The sequence below is a fragment of the Drosophila rhopaloa genome, unplaced genomic scaffold (assembly GCF_018152115.1).
Source record: "Drosophila rhopaloa isolate 14029-0021.01 unplaced genomic scaffold, ASM1815211v1 contig_3, whole genome shotgun sequence".
NCBI lineage: Eukaryota > Metazoa > Arthropoda > Insecta > Diptera > Drosophilidae > Drosophila > Drosophila rhopaloa.
Window position 1 is genome coordinate 5,946,960 of NW_025335123.1, and position 22,347 is coordinate 5,969,306.

The following is a 22,347-nucleotide window of genomic DNA, read 5'->3' on the forward strand; positions in this document are numbered from 1 at the left end:
TTCCATTAGCAAATTGTTGATTTAATTTTATACCATATTTTTTGTATACATATATAGCTGGAATTACGACACAATCGTTCCGCTCGCTTTGCCCGTGAACAAACACTGAAGCATCAGATACGGATAGTCGCATCTGTCTAAATCGGTGACGCCATCGAACTGCTGCTTACAGTGGGCCAGAAAAGTGTGCTCTCGTTCGGTTCCCCGACTTCCCACCCTCTGCAGATCGATTTTGCCATCCTCACCGAAATACTCGTCGATCATACACCTGCTGTAGCACTTGACAGCCAGGGGAACTTCGGAAACGGGAGTGGATGGAGCCACTGTCTCCACTTCGGCACTGGTCAAGTTGTGCAGCTTCAGGCAATCCTGTGCACCAAGGCAGCAGGGAAATTGCCACTGAAATAGAGGGTTATATTATGGCGATTCAGGTTACTTTCCAGCACCCACTCACCATTGATATCAAGCAAATCCATAATACAACCTTCATCGCGGAAAACTATTTCCCAACTGACACTGACCACCAAATCATCAGCCTTATATATGCTGCAACTTTCCAATTTTAGTTTAGCCAAAAAGTAGACAAGCATTTTCTATAGATTTAACAGTTTTTTGTTAATTTATAAACAAAGATTGATTTAAATAACATACGCAAAACATTTATACTTTATTGAAAACCAATAGTTCCTAAAGAAAACACGTCGTATACGCAATCTGAATATTAAGTAGCCGAGTTATAAATGTTATCCATATTTATTGAGTTAGAAAATATACAATTTTTTGGCTTTCATACTCCAAGCATCTTTAATCAAAAAAAAAAAAAAACATATATGTAGCCTATCTACTGTACTGGACTTTATTGGTATATTTCATATGGTTTATTAATATATATAAATACACATTATATTCACGCTTTGCAATTTGCAGCGAATATCACATCTCATATATGATGTCAAGAAAAAAAAGTAATATTCCGTCATGTTATTGGGTTGGCCGCAGGCAGTGCTCACTGTACCGCCACAAGTTCGTCGAATCATTTTGGGGTTTTCCCCCTTTTAGTATTAACTTAGTCTACTGTCTTTTTGGTAAGTATTTTCTTGATGGGTTTGACGCAGCAATTGCCCATTTCCAATGAATAAATAAAGTAATAAAAATATTAAACTTAGCCAAGGAAAACATAGAATTAAATTATCAGCTTTAAAAACACAAAAAAAAATAGGTTAAACATAGGGTGAGAAAATGGAGACGTGATGATGTTTGAGGCACTTATATCGATGCTGATTTATTCTTTTCTTGTGATGTGTAGAGAATGGGGGCGTGGCAGCGGAGGGCGGGACGGCAGCCTAGCAAACTAGACGCTCATTGTCCGGATGGAAGATGCGGTCATAGTTCTCGATCAGCACCTTGGCCAGCATGTTCATGCGCCCGATGTCCAACTGGATTTGGTTGGCGCTGAGCAGACAAGGACCCCAAACGATGGCCAGATTGGTGGACGGCATGCGATTCGAGGCGCTGGCAGCGGCAACTCTGGAAAATAAATATAAATATATATAAATAATACAATAAACAAATGAATACAATCAGACAAAATAGAAGGGAAAGCCCATTTGCTTTGCATGTTAATCATGGGACTCTACAAATTATTCATGTTTTAGTAAGTGTATTTGGATTGTATGACAAATCTTAGAGGGAATTCTAATCCCTCAACAATTCTGGGCAATATTGTCATATGGTCTACGGTTCACGGTTCCTATTTTTCTTTGGTAGAAAAATTGTATAATTGCGGTCCACACAAATCGACCCAGTAAAATGGCTACAATGATCATTTTTTTTCAAATAGAGTATTTTTCTTTTGCGAATTCAATGGGTCAAACGTATTTTTTATATTTATAGTTTTTTTTGGAAGAAGTGGTTTTTGAGTCCATTCAAATCGTATCAATTGAACAGTTACTAAGATAATTTCCCTAAATAAAATTTTATTTTTATTTTGCAAATACGAAGGCTCAATCATAATTCAAGGCTTCTATTTCCTTTGTGCTTGGAATTGTCTATAGATTACGTTTCCCACCATCCATTAGTTACTCTTTTCGAGGCAATCGTGATCTTAGGCTCGCAGTTTCTTTGGCAGAACTGCTTGGAATGGTTGAGAGATGATGGTAATGAAGTTTTGGGCCACCAACCTGGTCAAGTGCCTGATGAGGAAGCGCAGCGTGGAGCGGTTCGGCTCCGGCATGTCGTCGAAGGCCAGGCTCATCCGCTCGATGGCGGCGTCGTCGGTGAGGCTGCGACCGAGCCGCTCGTAGGCCTCCTGGGTGATGAGGGGGGCGGCCAGTTCGCGGAAGAACTGCTTGTGCAGGCTGGTCAGCGTGTGGATGTCGTCCGTGTGCAGCCAGCGGGGATCGTACAGGTGGGTCAGCTTCTTGCGCAGCTCGTCCACGAGCACCTTGTTGCCGGAGGCGCGGTACAGTCCGTCCTGTTCGATGCACTCCGGCTGCTCGATGTAGGTGCACACGTCCACCACGAAGCGCGGCACATTCGGATGGTCGGTCATGTTCAGCTCCAGGGCGTTGAGGGGCGCGGCGAAGAGGGGGCACTTCTGCTCGTCCAGGTACAGACTGTTCACCTGCCCGCGACGGGTTCGCGACTTCTTCTCGCTCTTCGGCGAGCGGTTGCTGCAGATACGGATACGGTTTATTAGATACATTGCTATTCAACACCATTGAAGTGGAAATGGAAAAAATCATAAACTTTTGATGCTTTTCTAGAAGAGTTTCAAACACTGTTCAATAGTCAACTGGCCAACACTACACTCAAAAAACAACACTGTTCTAAATGCCCATTTGTGTAAAGAAAAATGAAATTTTAACACTTTGTCTTTATTTATTTCAGAATAATTTAGACTCAAGCTAATTATAATATTTCTGGAATTTTTGTTTTCTAATTTATGGCAAATAAGTTATGTCTTTCTTACTCAATATAAAATGTTATTCTTTTTATTCATTTTGTATTCATAAAAAAAAAGTTTAGTTTTATCTATGAAAATGATCAGAAAATTATGTTAAAGGAAATAAAAAAGTGAATGTGTAGCAAAGTAAGAAAAATTTTAATTTAGTTTTTCGAGGCTTTTCTTCTGAGTGTAGATTTTTTCAAGTATAATAATATGTTTTTTAAAGCCAAAAGTTGAATTTAAAGTAGAATCAATTAGCAGTACTTACAGGCGAAACACATTGCTGTTGACGGCGACTGCATTGATTTTGACATCGTGAGTCCAAACATGCAAGGAGAAATGGTTAAAAATTATTGCTCTATTTGCAAATAAAATATATTCGGCTACATGGCGACCAGCGGCTTTCTAAGAGGATGGAATTTTTCGACATTTCTTCTCGGAGCGATCTCAGGATTTGTTGTGCCACTCCCGACTGTCAGTCACCGCGAATTGCGTATGAATTTGTTTGCCTATGTAAAAAAAATCTCAGCTGAGAATGTCAGTCAGTCAGTCAAACATTCCTCGCCTTACATAGATTGTGATTCATGGGCGACTCATTTGCATTATCCAAAAAGAGCAACAGCAGCCGAAGCCGCAGAAAATCCCCGCGTCCGGCAAAAGTGAAACCAGCTTTCATTAATGTAATCCCCCAAGAGAAAGAGACTCTAGTATTCGTCTACGTCGTCGCACTCCCATTCATATGTGTCCGTAGATAGAAGTCCCCAGTCACTCTGCCAGTTGCCAGTTGCCAATTGCCAGTTTCTGTGTGGGCCGCAACGACCTTAAAAGGCCAACCCGCGACGAGCTCGAGCCTCAAATGCTGGTAATGCACTCGGAAAAAAAACGCTACATGACATCCATAAGGTCTAAGAATATGCGTTAATAATTTCCCCTAATATAGGAATCACTACAGATCTCCGCTCAAATGCAAAGGTTTACATAGGAAATACTTAACTTCTCTAAATAATTAAAAACATTTTTAACTACTTAATTCCACTAAATAGTAAACAAAAGAGAGAGCATATAACATTTTTGTTGAGGTTGTTCACATAAAACATTTTTTTAACATACAGGCAAAATCTATTATTCAAACGAACTTCCACATGGTTAGAAATTAGAATGGTGACATTTAGAAGCAATTTTTTTGAGTGCATGCCAAATGGTTTTTCCACTCGCGTTGGTGGTTTCTACTTGGGATCGCAGTTCCGAGAGCAGCAGTTTTCTGTGCAGACAGTCGGGCGCCCTCTTTTAACCGGTTCGTTGCAAATTCACTCGAAGGAAAGTCATCGATGGTACAAGAAGTTGAGTTGGAGACACTTTCAGTCGATGACCAAGCGGTTGCTAATTATTTTATAACTAATTGGCAAATCATGTTCATTGGAACTGGGCTATTAGAATCCTTAATTGGATGCCAAATTAAATATATTTTTAAAGTACACTGAACCTTTTTTTTTGTATCCGATTGCTATGTTATTTATTGCTTTCCTTTTTAGCAATAACTTTTTATGCCAGCTTCGATTACTTTCATTCTTAGAAGTAATCCCCAAATATCTATGACAAAGTGATGTTTTACTAAATGCTCTAAAAATATATTGTTTGTAGTGAAAACTGGTGCCTCACTCGGTTTCACTCACGTACCAAGTACATGTTTACACTAATTGCAAATAATAAATCACAAAAGGTTTGTAAATATTTTCTCATATTTCAAACCATTTTCATGACTTAAATTTAATAAAAATCTAATGCCCGGTTTATTAATGTCATGTTAAAGTTCTAGTTTGTAATATGTCAGAGAAAAAAAATTGAATTTTTCGACCGACCTCTTTTAACCAGAACATTTAAGAAGAAAATTTAAGAGTTTTTTGCCAGATAAACTCTATCATGGTATTGAGAGAGAATAGTAATATTTTTTAAAACGCAATCTTAAACTCAATGTCAAAATTTAACATGACATTAAATACGAAAAAAAAACAATTATCTTTGCCGGCCGCAGCTGCGAAAATATAATTCAATTTGCTGGGGAAACTTTTCCGCCTTATGTACATACGAGTATAATAATCAGCACTCATTTAATATAATATTTAACCAAGCAGTGAGGGGAACTATCATCGTAAATGACTGGCTCCAAGCCAAATAAGAACCCCAGTGGTACTCACACTTCATCCGCATGCGATTCTTGATGGACTTCTTGTCCTCCTCGCCCGGAAGATCGCGCAGGTTGCCGATGGAGACGCTCTTGAAGCGCTGGAGAATCGTGGTCTGCTGCGTCTGCTGCACCTCATTGTCCTCCTGGATCTGCTGGGCCCGCAGAATGTCAGTCACTGGCACAATCTGGAAGGTGGGGAAAAAGACAAGGCACCACATAAATATTCAAGTTCGGCCAAATCTAGCCCAGAAACTCTGGGAGCGTACAATTGAGGTACACAATCCGACAATCCGGGTAACGTCTGCAAATTAATTGCAGCTTTTCGTGCCGTTGTCGATGTCTATTTTCTGTGTTTTCTCTTCGTTATAATACCCATTTATCAGAGCTGCTCAAGGGTGTTATGTTTTTATGAAGATCTTTAATTAAGTCATACAAGAATTTCCCATTTACAAAACAAACCCAATTTTACATTATAGTAATATACCAGAAAATAAATAATATATGACACAATACCAATAGCACAAGTTTAAAGCATCTAATTTAAATTTACATTTTAATGTAATAAAGTTAGTATAACAAATCCAGAAATTGAAATATAAAAGTAAATTTAAACTTGCACAATATAAAAAAAGTGGTTTCTTTTAATAACAGATCATGGCATTTCATTTTAATTTAAAATTTTGTATTAAAGAAGTTTTATTTAAAAATTGAAACAATATCAAAAAACAATCACCATAGATAGTTTTAGTTATAAGTAAAACCACCGTCACAAATGGTATGTCATTGTAAGAACCATGTTATGCTTGGTATTTAATAGTCGAAATGTTCCCCAAAATCGTTTTGTTTTTCTTTTTTTATTACTTCAGGGCAAGTTCTGTTGTTTGGTGGGGTTCTTTTCGGTTCCACCCATCGCTCACCGTTGTTTGCCTTCGCTTGGGATTGAATCTGCCCGCCATGTCTTATCGCCGGTCTCTTGGCCTCTCTCTGTCACTCCCACTAGCGGGCCGGGGCACGCTATCTCTTTCTCCGGACGAACAGACGGACGGAAAGCGGAACGGAACGAAACCCAGAGCCGTACAAAAATACCAAAACAGAAACAATTCTGATAAGAAATTGATTTCGATTTGTAAGAAATCGCGCAGCGGTACGGAAAATAAATGCAAGCGTTCGAGATAACGGTTAATCGAACAGTGCCGGTCCAAGGTGTCGCAGCCAATGCATTTAACGGTTCCGCCGCCCACTTTCCACCCACGCCACATCACCCCCAACTCCCACCAGCTGTCCCCCCCCCTCCTCACCCCTTCGGCCACACAATTCTGTTTACGACAGCATAAACAAAATCCTCAGGTTATCGGCGACATATATAAAACTATTCACGGTGCAAGGGAGATATTCTATACCCCCATATGCCATATACTTTTGTACAGGTAAAATCTCCTAACACCAACTAACCTAGGAAAATTAAAAATTGTATTTAAAATGTAGCTAAAAATATTACCACAAGCCACAAACTTATTTTCCTTGCTTTGTATACAGAAAACAAGGAACAACATATAGAAATATTCTTATCAAATTAAAAAAAATAGAAGCTTTCTATCAACAATTTCGAAACTCCGTATTTTGGGATTCCCAATTTTGGAAGCTTATGTTTTATAGGCCAAATTAAAAGTATTGTCTAAGAATTTAACCTCAGAAGATGCATTTTTTGTGTATCGATGCTCCACTGTACCATAAAGCCAAACAGAAGTTTCCGCTGCAGGGGAAATCCTCAAGATGTACAGTACACGAAGTCAGACTGCCACCTGGAGTTCCCCTGAATCGCGGCTGTTTCCACATTTGTTTGCCTTCCAAACAAGGTCTGTAAATCCAACAAGAAATCCCTTCACGAGTGCAAAGCTTTCGCTATTCCCAGAACTCCGGATATATATATATATCTCGAATTGAACTCCAAACAGATCATTACGTGTAAAATTAATTATATAACTTTATACATATGTATATATATATATATAAAATGTGCCATAACTGGGACTTGGTTATTCCAACTCCCAAACATCAATTTTGTTTAATATTGAAAGCGAAAAATTCCGGAACTAAACTTTGTAAAACAATATAAATTTAGCAATAGATATGGTGACTTATTTCAATCACAGTTTAATTTACTACTTGGTCTGGTTAACATTATAAAACAGAAAACATCGATAATTCCAAAACGATCAAATATATCATAATGTATACAATTTTGTATTATTCCATGACCTATCAAGTTATAATGTGCTTAAAACAGGGTTTGATGACCCCGATCCCGAAGCACCAATTTTGTAAATATTTATTGCCTAATGAAAAGTTTACTATTGCTTAAAAACAAAGGGGGAAAAACTGCCTATTATATCAACAAAAGCCAAGACAACAATAAACAAATTGAAAGAAACTGCAGAAAACCGCTTCCATATGTCTTTCAAGTGAAATCGATCGCCAGGCGATGAATATTGGGATTTTCGTTCACCAAAAATTAGCACTTGATAATTCCGGCAATTTGCAGTGCAGACACACCGCTCGAACTGATTAGACTCAATTTGTTTTGGCTAATTTGCCTACTGTTTACGGCTTTTGTGCGAGTGGCAGTATTTTGAGTTTTTGGACAGCGTAAACAAAAGTGCAAATAATGCGCAGTTTTGTGATTTTTGTTTTACACGAAACATTTGGCCAAAATACCTCTGCATATGGCGGCCAGAATGGTAATTTATGTGCGCCCAAATAGTAACAATAAAGCCGAAAAAGAAGGCAAACGATTTAATTGATACGACCTCGACTAGTACATGTGTTTACTTTGCTTTTTTCCCTATTTTGCCTTTCGATTCGCGCGCCCGCAGATACTGTTTCTGTATCTGTATTTGTATCTGTATCTACATATGTATCGCCCCGTTTGCCACCACATGATTCACTGAAAAAAGCCACACCGAAATACCAAATACCGAAACGAACAGCGGCAAATAAACAAATGATCCGAAAGCCAAACAAAGGCGGCTCAGCTCAGTTGACCTTTTTGTTTTGGCTTTGGTTTCCAGAAGAGGAACCATCGCTGCCTTGAAGCCCCTCCTTTCAGAGCCCCTCCAAAGTCCAAAACTCAGCTCAATGTCTTTGGATTTTTTCGGACTGCGTGGGCACTTCACTCGTTAAAATCTTTGGTTCACTCCAAGATCTTGTCTTCAAGTGGGCCTATCCAAAGTGTTGACAAACTGAATAAATTTACTTAGACACTTGAGTTTGACACAAGTTATAGAGCCACTTAGAAAGTCATTTTTGAATTCAAGAACCCTTTGGGTTGATTTGTAACAAAACATCGGGGATTACATTCAAAAACTGTTTTTAAACTTTGAATAAACAAAAAAATTGCATTCATTAAATCATAGCTAAATTTAAGCTTGATCGTATGATGATTGTTTAATATCTTCAACAAAATATGTATAAAGTTCGGAATTTCCTCTGCAATAAACAAGCACTCAAATGCCATTAAAAATGCAATAAACCCGATTGGAACTTAATCTTATGAATATGCACAAGTAAACATATCCGAGCGCATATCGCAAAGCCGGGAATTTATTTATGGAACACTCAAGTTCCGTTATGATTTTTACAATCCAAGCGATAAAATTTGGTGGCTTAGTCAAAGGTTCTGAGAAGGAGCAAAGTCAAGCGAACGAAAAAATGGAAAAATGGAAAAAAAACATGCGGTAACAGAACGACGAAGAGTTACAAAAATATTTGACTAATGATTAACCAATTAAATGCTGATAAATGCGATGAACGAAGCTCCAAGGCAGGAAATTACACATAAGAAAGGGGCACGAAAACCCCAATGCAAACCGACTCAAAAGATGCCTAATGGGAAACTTTAAAATACATGATGATAATGGGTCTATTTTTTAAGCTTTAAGAAATATATAATGTATTTCTGGGCATTTTAAAGTATTCGTATAAGACTAAGATCCCTAGTTTAATTTTTTTGACGCAAATTTATCATATTATATTAAAGCTTCTAAATATTTCTACATGAAATGCAAAAAAATTTTTGTATATTTTTTATTTAGATTCTGTTTGGCGGCAGTATAATATAATATAATATAAGGTCTTATTAAAAACTAACTTACATTTCAGGATATCTTCAAGGTCTCCCTAAAAACTATAATTGATCAACCAAAGTATACCCTCTAAAAGAGTATAAAACACGCCAAGCGGATACAACAACAAAATGCTCCCCTCAAGCGAAAAACCGGTTTGTCAAAGTTTATAACAAAAATGAAAAAAACAAAAATTAACTTTAGTGGCAAACACACACACCTAACAATATGTATATTACGGCAGAATATATGCAAGCCAAAAAGGAGGAAAATAAATAAAACAAAATAAATAAATAATTGTCGTTCGCGAAATGTGAATCAACATTTTGGGGGCTCACAGGTACAGGGGCGTCGAATCAAAAAAAAAATAAAAAGGGGTGTGAAAGGTGGGTGGGGGGTGAACTCTCCCTGGGAATTTCTATGGAATTTCACATGCAGCGGCAAATGCAGCAAACAGAAAACAACAAACGTGAGAGGCAAATAAATAAAAATACATTATGCAGAAAGCAGCACACGTACGTAAATATGTTTGTAAATTTGCACATATGTATGTACATATGTACCTACAGGCATACACTCGCTATAAACAAAGTGCAATCAAAAGCCAAGTATGGCAAACTGAAAATTACATTTTCGATCGAGACAAAAATGCCCTGGAGGAATCCCAAACACGAAATGGAAATCGTTTAATTATAAATTTATATAATATTTCTAGGCAAAGGTGTTTAAATATTTATATGAATATAAAAAAAAATTTATTATAATGGTTTTTTTAATTCTAATTAAAAGCAAAGTTCTTATTAACTTATCAATGATTTGAGCAATGCCAGTGAAATATATTTAATTATTATATATTATATATATTATATTCATTTATTCTTCAAAGCTTTTGCAATATTCTCTCGATACTCGCATCGGTCGAGAATGCCCAGAGTGATTAGGGTATTTTCAAAAACTTTGAGCCCCAACGGAAGGTTGGGTAACTTTTCAAGCCCTCGGAGAAGGGGTTCGCATAGATCGGCCGAAACAATCGCATAAACCGTTGTGCCCGGGGAGAAAGGGATACGGAGATACAGAGATACAAAGATACAGATACATTTGCAGAGTTTAATTGATGTGACAAGTGACAAGTGGGGAAACAATGGCCATACAAAGAAACAGAGAGAACGTACATGGCAAATTGCGAGTGACGAGAGTGCACTCAGAAAAATGAATGACCTAAGGAATTCAAAAAGGTTCAGAGTAATATACATAAATTTTCATATATTCTTAGCAGAGAATTTAATCTTTGGGCATAAATTAATCAAGCTTATTAAGAAATATAAGTCACGACTTCAAGCTTAATACAACGCTGATACGAATTGTCTTCTTTGATTAAATTTATTACTTTTGTCAAGATTAAAGATTGTTGATTGTTCTTGACATTCCAAAATTGCGAATTCTGTGGGAACAAAAAAGTGTCATGCATTTTAAAAATGATACTGCCTTGTTATTATATTTATATTATATTTTCTCTGTCACCCAAAACTTAATGGTGTTTGATAAAGTTTCAATCGGTGACAGAGGGACTTTTATTTTTAAAGGGTTACTTCACAAATAAAACTTCGCCCACAAATTGCACAAAATTAGCCAAATTGGTAAGCAACCAAACTGTGCCCAAATCAGAAACATTGAAAACAAAACAGAGGTGTCATAAAATAAAAGTCTGCATAATGTAGTTTTCCCCCGTCCCACCCACTCACCATGTCCTCCTCGTCCTCGCAACAGTAGACATCCTGCAGCGTTTCCCGCCACGCGAGCACCGAATCCGCGCGCAATAGCCGCGCATTGGAGCGGACCCTTAGCTTGCGTCCCGCCCGAGGGGCCACGCCCCGCTTGCCGGCCACCGCCCCCGCGGCGAGCACGGCCCGCTCCCAGTCCTCCTTCAGCGGCTGGGGAATGGGCACCGCCAGGTGATCCTGCTCCTGCTCCTGCTCCTGATCCTCCGCCCCGCAGCTGCAGCCACTGTCGTCGTTGCGCGGAGGAGCCGGGAGCTGGGTGGCCGGGACGGGAGGGGGCGGGGCCGGACGTCGGATGCGGGTCATGAAGCGCTGGTGGATCTGCGATCGCTGGTAGTCGTAGAATATCGCTCTGTACTTCACGGGATCTTTTTGGCTGTAGAAAATGCAGATGTTCCTGAGAATCGGATGAACCAGAGACACCAGCTGGGTCGCCACGGCCTCATCCTTTGGCGGCGCTGGTAGCCTGGCACTGCCGGCGCTACTGATGGAGCCCATGGTCGCCGTGCTGTTCGTCACCGTGCTGCCCAGGCTGAGTGTCTCCTCGGCCTCCGCCTCCTCCTTGCTCTCCCGCAGGAACATAAACTCCACGTCCGTCTCCCACGCCCCCTGGTCCATGGAGGCGGTGGGCGAGGGCAGGGGCGTGGGCAGCATCATCTTGGAACGCTTGGTCAGCGTCGATGTGGACAGCTTGTGGCGAACGCCGGCGGCAAAGACCGCCGCCGCCTGGAGGGCCATCACATCCGCATCGGCATCGGAGGGCAGCGACTCGTCGTAGTCCTCCAGGTCCTCCTCCTCGTCCTCATCTTCCTCGTCGTCCTCCTCCTCCTCATCCTCATCCTCGCCCTCTGCAGGCAGTGCTTCGATAATCTCCTGGTCGGCAGGTTCCATGGTCTTGAACTTCCAAATGGGCTGGTAGATGGATTCCTCCTCCTCCTCCTCCTCTTGGTCTGGATTCTGACCGTTTGATTTGGCCAGGACTTCCTCCGCCTGGCGGGGATTGCTCAAGGATGTGTTGGGATTTCGAACGGGAACTTTTGGCGCCGGACGTCGAACTTTGATTACGCAATTCTAAAAATTCAGTTTAAAACAAACGTTGCTTTCAAGTTGGCATTTTAAGATTGATACCCAGGATGTCTATATATTTGTTGTGTCGTTTCACTCGGCTTTATAATTGACTTATTTAACAAAAAATGGTACCTTAAGCACCTTAACATTTTTTGGTTTTTAATAAATAGCTTTTAATTAAAGTAATAATGTGGAGTAACGTATTACACATCCCAAAAGTATTTGAAAACATTAAGGTACTTTAACATACAAAAAATAAATAGAAAAAAATAGCCTACACAAAGAACCACTTTTACAAGTTAATAAGTTAATTAAGTAGCATAGCGGGGGATTCCCCTTCTTGCATTTAATGGAAATTATCATTCATATGCCTTTCATAAAAACAATGAAATTACTCCATTAAAACGTATATACTAGGAATCACAATCATATTTAACTTTTTCATAACGGGATGATGGCAATTTCACATTTGGTTCGCATATGGCAACACTTTTTTAATCACCCAAATAAAAAAAATAAATAAGAAAAAAAGAACGTTAATTAAACGCTGATTATTTTATAGTTATCTTTTGTTTTCATTGCAAACTTGTTTGTTTTTCTCCACATTTTTTTTCATTGTTTAATGGTTGTTTTTAATTAGATAAGTTTGTTTGTTTTTATGTGTTCCAATAGCCAATCGAATGTTGGCATCCCTTTCGCACGCGATACGTTAGCCAATTTTAAAGTGCAGTGAAACGCAACAACAACGAGTGCACAGAGAAAAAAAATAGTGGCCTATCACTTTTATCACATGATTTTTTGTAACCAATTTATTAAATCAGAAAACAATTACTTTAAATTAAAGTATGTACACATACCAAAAGTTAGCGTTATCTTTTGATGCGATCTAAAATGTCGAAAAGTTTGTAGGGCTTTGTAGATTATAATTTATTACCTCTTTGTGAAGTGGTATTGTTTTGATATTTTTAAACGTTATTCATATAAAGTTTTATAATTCCAGCATTTCTCATTCAAATGTTCCTTGAGTTAAATAGTTTTATTACCAATATAAGGAAAAAACATGAAAAGTCAATTCTATAACACGAATAAATTTTGGTTTGAGTCATGGAAGCTCGCATGTTTTAATCGAGTTGTACATTTTTATCACTTTATTGATCGTTTTTTAAATGATTTTTTTTGGCTGTGTTTTTGATTTTTTTCTGTTTGTTAGTTTAATTTTGTTTTCGTGATATTATAGACTTCTGTTGATAATGCCACTATTTTTAAATGGTTTAAAATTGTGCGTGTTTTTTTCTCTGTGCTCTTTTTTAATTTTGTTTTTGATTCGTGTTGTTATTGTTGTTGTTGTTTTTTTATAATGAGTGTTGACCTGTGTGATTTGCTGCTGCTGCTCTTGTTGTTGTTGTTCGCTGACATTGCAACTGGTGGTGTTGCTGTTGTTGTTGCTGTTGCCATTTTCAGTGTCATTAGTTTGATTGTTGTTGCATGTGTTGCTGTTGCTGCTGTAGTTGTTGTTTATGCTGTTGCAGTTGTTGTTGTTGCAATTGTTGTTGTTGCAGTTGTTGTTGCTGCTGCTGCTGCAATTGTTGTTGCAAATGGGGCGCTCTGCCTCGCCATTCGGCTTTGGCGCCGCCATCAAAGCTCGGTTTTTCTTGCTGTTGTTATTGTTATTGTTGCTTCCGTTGGTGGAGCTCTCGACCCCGCTCACACCCTCTCCCGCTTCCACTTCTCCACCCACACCAACACCCTCACCCTCGCTCAAAATCGCGCTCTGAATACTTCGCTTCGGAATTCGAATCGCGCGACGCGACAGCACGTCGTCACTCTCTGGAATCGCTGGCGAAACTGAAACCGCTCGACGACGACCGCCGCGGAAGAGAAGCAGGCGCCATTCTCCGGCTGAATCTGAGTCACGCGCTCTCCGGCGGCGATAACTGATCGGCTGTAGTTGTTGCTGCTGGAGATATAGCCACAGGCTGAGCGATTTGTCATAGGCGGTGAGAAAGCCACGCACACACACGTGCAAGCTGGAGCCCAGTGCAAGACTCTGCATTAAACCGAAGAGAGAGATTTGGGGAAGGGAGAGATTTTTACGCTCTTCGATCAGAGCCACTTGTTGCGTTGCTTTCTCTTCGCTCAGAGCGCTGAGATAGTCATTCACAAAATCCGCTGTGATGGCGCAGCGTCGCTGCTCCTGCTCCTGTTGCCCCTCCCGCACCTCCCTCTCCGGTGGCTCCCTCTTCAGTTGCAGCTTTCTCTTAAAGTCCTTGACCAGACTCTGTTCATCATCCTCTGACGACGCCTCCACCCTTTCTACCGTTCTTCTTCGCAGCGTGACCGTGATGACCTCTTCTTCTTTTCGACTCCCAAGACTCTCTCTTGCCGGCACGCTCTTGGGCTGCTGCCACGCCCCCTCATCGTAGTAGTGCACCTGACGCCTCAGTGACGTCATCCACTGGCAGATGCTCTCGTTGAGATACAAGGACGCCTCCACGCTGCCATCTGCTTTTATTTCTCTTTCGTCCTGCAGCAGGCGCATGCGAGAGACGCGCGGCTTCTTCAGGCGCTGCTCTCTCTTGCCCTTGCTGTCCGGCTCCGGTTCTCTTACACGGCCGTAAATATGCTGATCACTCTGGCTGCTCTTAAGCTGCGCCTGCTGACTCTTGAGCTCGCAGATGCGCTGCAGGTCAAAGGTCTCCTGGGTGCGGAACACCTCGTCTACGTTGTGTATGATCTCCAGGGAGCCGGAGCCGCCGGGCGTCGGTGTCCTTGGGAATATCCTGCGCTGTAGCGAGGAAGTGCGATTCAGCTGCTTAAGAGAGCCAAAGAAACGGGTCAAGGTTGCGGCACTGGACTTGGAGTAGCCTAAGAGAGAGCGCGACGCCTTGACCTTGGCCGGGGGCGGCGGCGTCGGTGTGGCGGTGGGTGTGGCCGCTGGTGAGGGGCTGGACGTCTCTGCCCTTTGACACTGACATCGCTCATTGTCGCTGTAAATTCCACGGCACAAATCGCAGATATTCTCATAGATATTGCTACTCTCCAGGGGGATGGGCGAAAGGGGTAGGTCGGGGGGCGGACTGACCACCACCCCCCCGCTCACGATGCACTGGCAGAAGTGGCAGAAGCGTCCTTGGGCTGCAAACACCCCGTAGCCGCAGCCACGACACAGATTCTCGTAGATCGCCTCGCGGGGAAAGTACTTTCGCAGCTCCGGAATGGGCTGACCTTTGGGGGTGGTGGTGGGTGTGATGACGGCGGGCAGGTTCTCGTAAATGGGCGACTCCATGCCGACGTTGTCGTTTATGTCCTTCGCCTGCTGCGGCATTTCCCTTTATCTTTCTCCCTACTTTCTCTTATCGCCGATGCTGCGTCATGTCACAAGTCAATATCAAGTGTGAAAATAATGGAGAGATAGTGAGAGAGCACTGTGTTCAAGTGAATTTAAAACACCGACCAAATTGGAAAAGCCTTAAATTATGTAGTGGAGCTGATAGCAAATGATGTAAAACTTCCACGTCTCTAACATTCCTATCCACAAATAATTCGAACTAAAAATGAATATATAAATCAAGGTAAATGTAATTATAGAGCTCAAATTCTCCATTACTCGAACTTATTTTGTTGCTGTTGTAACTTTGAGTTTCCATTACTCGACTGTTTTTCAAACTTTTCCACTTCAAAATAGACCCTACTAAATCTCATCGACCTAAACGATCATATTTCTTACAGTGTGTGACAATTGAGGAAAGTCGTGGCGTTTGAACTGTTTCGAGTTTAGACTTAAGTGAAGGCGCTACCCCCTATCTATATCTCTGTCTCTTTCTCTTTCTCAATATCCCCTATTTCTGTCTCGCTTCCGACTGCTGGCACCGATATTCATTATCTCAGCTGAAGTCGCTGCACTCTGCACTCAATTGGTCCCAAGACGTCGACTTCGCCTTCGAATCACATCACTCTCCTTAAGCTTAACCCCCGAGTGGCCAACGTGACCAGTTTGCTTTTAGATTTGAAAAAAAGGAGGAATTAAGATCTGCTCAATGTCAGTTGATGTAGTCCAGTTGAGATATGGCGAACATGTTATGTTTCTTTGTTAAACCTTTTTTAATAAAACTATTACTGTTGGTTGATTAAAACAATTATCAATTTAAAAAAGATTTGGTGACCCCAATCCATTATTTTAAATGTACAAAATTCAAAGTGATATTTCAAATTTCGTTATTTTACTGACTTAATTTCTTTGCATTTTCTTTTAGAGTCAAGACACATTCAAAAGCAGAGAGAACTATTTTAATTTTTTCCTAATGATGTTACTTGAACCGGTTCAAAGATTATTTCACGCCCAAAAACATGCTAAGCACTAATCACTTAAGAAGTCAGATTGCATATATTCCCGTGAAATAATTTAATGTGTTGGGAATTACTTTAATCGTTTTCTATTAAAGTGTGTAATTTCTTTTAATTTGCTTTCTTTTAATTAATGACAGTAATGCCAGCGGCAGAGAAAAACCCCGCAGGGTTAAGCACTAACTGCTTGCACTTCTTCTGGTTAGAACTATATGTATTGTATGTACATGTGTACATATGTAGTGGTTGCTGTTGGCGGCTTTGTTTTTTTTTCCATTTTGGGTGTGCTGGGCTTTGTTTTTGTTGATATACGGGGATGAGTCACTAACCGATCCACCAAACCATGTCGGTCCGAGGGGCGTGTCCCCTCCAGCCGACTATCTTTTCCCCTCGCCGTCCAGTCCCGTCCCCTCCCTTCCTATCCCTCGAATTCAAATTAAAGGCCCTGACATAGAAAATGGGGGGAGGGGGAGGGGAGAGGCGAGGAGAGAAACCCCTGAGAAACAGGTTGGCCAGCCGAGAATTGTGTAACGCTGCTCGTCGACTTCCTCACCTACGCCTCACAGGTGCCGCCAGGTAAATTGAATGCTGAATGTGGAACATGGAATGTGCATGGTCCCACACTTGAAAAAATAATTATTCCCGATTCTTCAGAAAAAATGACAATGCAAAAGCAAAGGCAATTTAATTACTCCGATCAAAAATCAAACAGTCTTATGAAAGCAATCTATTTATAAACTTGATAAACAGCTCTTAAAGTTCCTTTAAGATTACCTAGCTTTTTAAAACATAAATAATATTATAAAAAACCGTTTTATCTACACCCAAAAATCAAAATTACTTAAAAATTGTAATTGTTTTCTTAATTGTATAAGCTAAGTTTATCTTGTAGGCCAACAATCCTAAATTTGATTTGATTATTTAAAACCACTCTTATTTTAGGTACAATTTTACTCTTTTACTGCAAAATGTGCAATTTATAATTCTGAAAACTTTTATAATAAGAACCATTATCTTTTAGGAAATAACTGTATAATCTTTAACAGGGAAATGTGCCAAGCTTTTGATTTATTAAGATCGTGTCTTACTATTTTTCCTAAATCTTTTATTTTCAGTGCACAGTTCTCCAAAACGGAAGGCGAGAGTGACCCTAATGGAGTTAAGGTGCCAGAAACGAGGGCCCGTACATTAATCTCTTGATCAGCGTAAGTGGGGAAATCATGGCTATCTCGACGGTGGATCTTAAAATCTTTTTCGGGAGGCTTCGCGTTATTGGTCATTCTCTGATCTAGGATCACGGCCATTAATCATAATCGGCTTGAAGCGCAAAAGGGTAAACCGGTTAGGGTTTGAGCTGCTTAAAACATGTTTTACATTCTTGATACCCAATTGTTACAGAAAATGCATTTTCTTTCGAAAGTCATTTAAAATTGTTTGCAAATGACGGAAGAAAAATGCTTCTTAAAATCCTAAAATTAAAAAAAAGATTGCCCTTTTTTATGGGCTTATTAGTCATTCTTCGGCCATTGAGGTGAATCGAAAAAACCGGTTTAAATTGGTTAAAATTCAAATGCAGAGATTTTTTTTCCGAGGTTTCAAAAGGATTTTAAAAACATTTATTGACGTACATATTTCAGCTTCTATTCTTAGTCATTTTTTTTCTGAATCTTGTCGTTTAAAAATTTATGAATATTTATGAAAATTCCACAGCTTATTTCTTTGAAAATATTTATGGGATCTGAAATTAATTGCAGAAAACCAAAATACTCTATACATTTGCATGTCAAGTTTTTTATCTAATTCCCATGGAACGCAATTGAATCTTTACTTAATAATGTTTCTGTTCATGCGAACCAAAATTCTCTGTAAATATTACACTTATACACACAGAATAAAAAATACTTGCAGCACTAGTTTTTCTTTATATTTTTGGGGGTGTGATAGATCATTGTATAAATTAGATTTAAATATATATTTCTGATATGTTGAAAGACATAGAAACCGCTATAATTACAAAAAAAATTTAACAATAAATAAGTTGAAATTTATTTAATGCTAAAACAAAGATTGATGAAACTTCAAACATAAAAAAACAAAAGAAGCCCAATTTACTATTGCTCAAAAATAACAAAAATACCGAGCAGAAAAAGGAATTGTATAAAGCGATGGATGGTTGGCCAAATTTATTGACGTTAGGACAATTTGCAAACCATTAAGTGTTACCGACATTACTTCATATAATTCTCAACTACTCAAAACTAGAAGGCTTCGATGAGATGTGTTCATTGATGTTATTGAAATACGGTGAATCAGCGGCCACACGTCCTGTTGATATGTATCATTCATGACTAGCCTGGCTAGTCATCCTTCTGGTATTTGAGGGCCATCTGCATGAAGCTGGCGTATGAGATGGTGCCAGTTCCGTCCGGATCGCCCTCCTGCATCATCTCCTGGACGGTGGCCCGGTCGGGCTCCTCCTCCAGCGTCTCCTCCAGAGCCTGGTGGAGTTCCTCGACCGAGAGCACTCCGTCCCCGTCGCGATCGAATCGCTGGAAGCATTCACGGATCATCTCCTCGTTTTCGGCGCGGATCACCATTCGGCAGAAGCGCTGGAAGTCCACGGAGCCACTGCCCCCGGAATCGGCGGCCAGGACCATGTCGCGCAGCTCCTCGGAGTTTGGCCTCCGGCCCAAATGCTGCATCACGGTATTCAGATCCTCGGCAGTGATGACACCGGGATTCTCCTTGCCGAACAGGGCGTAGATCTCATTCAACTCCGCCTTATATTGCTCGCCAATGTCACTCATGATGATACTCCCCTTTTATTTCCTTACTTAATGAACAGTTTCCTTTTCCTCTATCTCTCTGGACTCTATTGTACTAATTTACCGGCTTTTTAGAAGAGCGGCTGTTCGACTTTTGTTTGGACTCATCACTTACTTAATTTTATCTTCTTCCTGCTTCAATCCCCTCTATTGTATAAGTTGAACCGTTTTCAAAAATTTCAGAGAATTTTGAAATTTTGTGCTTTATTTTAAAATCGAAATAACTATTTTGTAATTCGGTGCTGCTCGTGAAGCATCTCAACTTTGAATAAACAAAATAAAAACTGACATTAGTGTGTTGCCAGTCCAGGCCTACTACTAATATTACAAAAGCCTACTTTATTGTTTAAAAATTTTTTTTTAACGTTTTAATTGCAAATCACCAAAACCTTATTTTATCACAATATAGTTAAACACATTCTGAGAATGAAATTTCATACTATTTGCATATCAACAAATTGAGTATTATCAATCGCCGTAAAAACAAACTATACCATTTTTGGTATACTTTATTACAAATGAACTTTACTAATTAAGCTCATTAGACAATTGAACCATAAACTATAAAAAACCCAAAAATGCGGGTATGCGTCACCGTTTCAATGGTAAATGTTTGGGGGTCACCAAAACCTAACTTCCACACACTAAAAATATACAGATTAAGAATTTACATAAAAAAATCAAAGAAAAAAATATTTCATCAATTTTAAAGAATCTGAATATTGGATAACATATTTATTCAAAACTAAGCCATAAAATGTGCACCCAAAATCCAAAAGAAGCCTCGCTATTTTAGGTACCTGCATCCCCAACTTGCATACTTTCGGGCATTGGTTCAAGAGCTTCTTGACCCCGTCAATAAAAACCAATCGAAATTATGCAGCTCTCAAGGAAACAACAATAAAACTAAAACTGCAACCACTTCCACTCCATGTGGCATGTGAATAGGCGATTGTAAATTATCTACGGATTTGCCTATGTCGGTGATTCATAGCCGTCCATTTGCGGATGGCGACAAATGAATGAATGATGATGAATGTTTTTACAATGTATTGCAATTCAGAAAAATCAGAAACAACACACACCCATGTATGAGCAAAATTAAATAACAAAAAAAAACAAAACAATAAAACAAAACGGGGTTTGGCCCCTTGATTTTCCCTTTTCCGAGCCAGTTATCTCACAGTGCTTATCTCACTTTCTCTCCAATTTCCCTCACAGCATTATCCACTCTTCCGTTCGAATCTCTATTATATAGCCGATCGATCCAGGCATTTACATTTCACGTTTTCATTCCCGAAACACGAGCACCAAAACAAAATAAAGCAATATTTTGGACACTCCACTGATAAGCCGAGCTCTGATCGGAGTGTTATGAAATCGGGTTCGACATGGGCCTTTCCATCAGATCGGAGATGCAGTGGAGGCGCGACGACGCGTTCGCGAATTTAACAGAATATCAACTGAAATTGAACTCAAGATGCCGCCGAGAATTTTCTTGGGTGGCGGTCCGCCTCGTAAGCGTCTGACGTCGCAGTCGCAGTCGCAGTTAACGTCGACGCCGACGCCAAGAGTCGGTGGCTATGGCAATGCCGACCTCCGGTCACCCAGGGAACGCGAGCACTCCACACTGGCCAGCAAAAGTGGGTTGGATATACCCACCCCCGACATCCCAGGCACAATATCCCAGCTCAATATACTCCAAAAGGGATATGTCCATGAAAAACATTATAACGTTTTACCGATTTACCCCTCCTCCAGGCAATCATAAATCAAATCATAGTTCACTTCTAACAAGGATCTTTCCTTTTGCAAGGATCTTAATATTTGTCTGGTGCCTGTTCAAACAGAGTTTGAAACTAATGTTTTTTATATTATAAATTACTGAAATTTAAAATAAATATATGAGGTGATCAATTCGTAAACCTCTTTAGTGGTTAAAGTAATATACTGATAGTCCCTTGATTGGGAATTCTAACTTTAATAACACATTTTCTATATCTTTTCGGTCAGGGTTCGGTTCGGAACTATATGTTTTATTTTTATTAAATGTGGTTTAATTGACTAATAGGATGAGATAAATCATGCTCACGTAATGAGCTGTTATTGAATGAGCTATTGATAGCTCTAAATGTAAAACAATCCTGTAAAACTATTTCTATGCTGACTAGTGTTGGCCAGAGATCAGCGATGGGGAGGCAAAAGCCAAGAACAGAACTGAACTGAACTGAACCACATGTGTGTAATGGAACATGGGCAACATGTGTGGCTCTGTATCTCTGTGTGTGTGTGTGTGTGTGTGTTTAATATCAGTGTATTAAACATGTGTGTGTATGTGTGTAAGGGTTGGGGTTGGGGGTGGGGCGTGGCAGCGACAAAAGACGCTTTTTATACTCAACGCCCGTTGCCTAATTAAGCATATCGAGAGCGGCGGTCCCTAAGGGGGGGGTGGGGGGTGAAGTTCGTTTTAGGGTGGGGGTGCAAAAACGTGGAGGAAATCGCCAGGGGGGTGGGGGGTGCTGGGGCACTAAACATGATGAATGCTAAACGCTGCTCAAGTATACACAACCATTGCGTAAACCGATTACAATATATTTTTGCTCAACACTATATTGCAACCGATTCAGATATGGAAATGAGAACTGTACTTTGAACATGAACCAAGCCTTTTTCCATTAGGCCTGTAAATGTGGACAAAACAATAATACTATGAACTTAATAGATCTAATTTTATTTTAAGAAAATAGTTTTGTATAAATCAACTACCAAAGAAATATTGTTGATTATTATCATGATAACACAACCGTTCATAACTGATGGATCATCTTTTAATTTATTCATAAAATTGAATTATTTAAATTTCAAAACTAGCATTCCTCCTAACAAAGCTTAGAGTTTTCAACGGACCATCAAAAAGATTTTTTCAAAAATGTGATAAATGTATAATAAATATGAAAAACAAATTTTTAAATCATCTTCTGTGCTATTAAACTGATCTTAACTGTAGTCACAATGCCTATATACTGTAGATCCATATAGTATGTGTCCGATATCTGAAATATCCCCAGTCTGGGAAAAA

At 39.7% G+C, this 22,347-nt stretch overlaps 3 protein-coding genes across 5 annotated transcripts; all 3 read right to left on the reverse strand.

Moving 5' to 3' along the window:
• Nucleotides 1-506, reverse strand: LOC108042950. Its single transcript, XM_017121462.1, has 2 exons — nucleotides 455-506; nucleotides 1-399 (listed from the first exon to the last, which is right to left on the reverse strand). The coding sequence occupies exons 1-2, from the start codon at nucleotides 488-490 to the stop codon at nucleotides 64-66; spliced, it is 372 nt and encodes a 123-aa protein (XP_016976951.1). The 5' UTR covers nucleotides 491-506; the 3' UTR covers nucleotides 1-63.
• Nucleotides 507-833: 327 nt separating this feature from the next.
• On the reverse strand, nucleotides 834-20,732 carry LOC108042966. 3 transcript variants are annotated; one of them, XM_017121486.2, is made up of 7 exons: nucleotides 20,548-20,732; nucleotides 13,469-15,464; nucleotides 10,996-12,102; nucleotides 5,143-5,317; nucleotides 3,216-3,243; nucleotides 2,181-2,672; nucleotides 834-1,527 (listed from the first exon to the last, which is right to left on the reverse strand). In XM_017121486.2, exons 2-7 carry the CDS (start codon nucleotides 15,422-15,424, stop codon nucleotides 1,344-1,346), a joined length of 3,942 nt encoding a protein of 1,313 aa, XP_016976975.1. In that variant the 5' UTR covers nucleotides 15,425-15,464; nucleotides 20,548-20,732; the 3' UTR covers nucleotides 834-1,343. The 3 variants fall into 3 exon arrangements, with proteins under 3 accessions (XP_016976975.1, XP_016976974.1, XP_016976973.1); XM_017121485.2 differs by having other exon boundaries at nucleotides 20,467-20,732; XM_017121484.2 differs by lacking the exon at nucleotides 20,548-20,732 and having other exon boundaries at nucleotides 13,469-16,854.
• Nucleotides 18,597-20,473, reverse strand: LOC108042967 (calmodulin-A-like). Its single transcript, XM_044461402.1, has 2 exons — nucleotides 19,384-20,473; nucleotides 18,597-19,323 (listed from the first exon to the last, which is right to left on the reverse strand). Exon 2 carries the CDS (start codon nucleotides 19,248-19,250, stop codon nucleotides 18,801-18,803), a length of 450 nt encoding a protein of 149 aa, XP_044317337.1. The 5' UTR covers nucleotides 19,251-19,323; nucleotides 19,384-20,473; the 3' UTR covers nucleotides 18,597-18,800.
• Nucleotides 20,733-22,347: the final 1,615 nt, after the last annotated feature.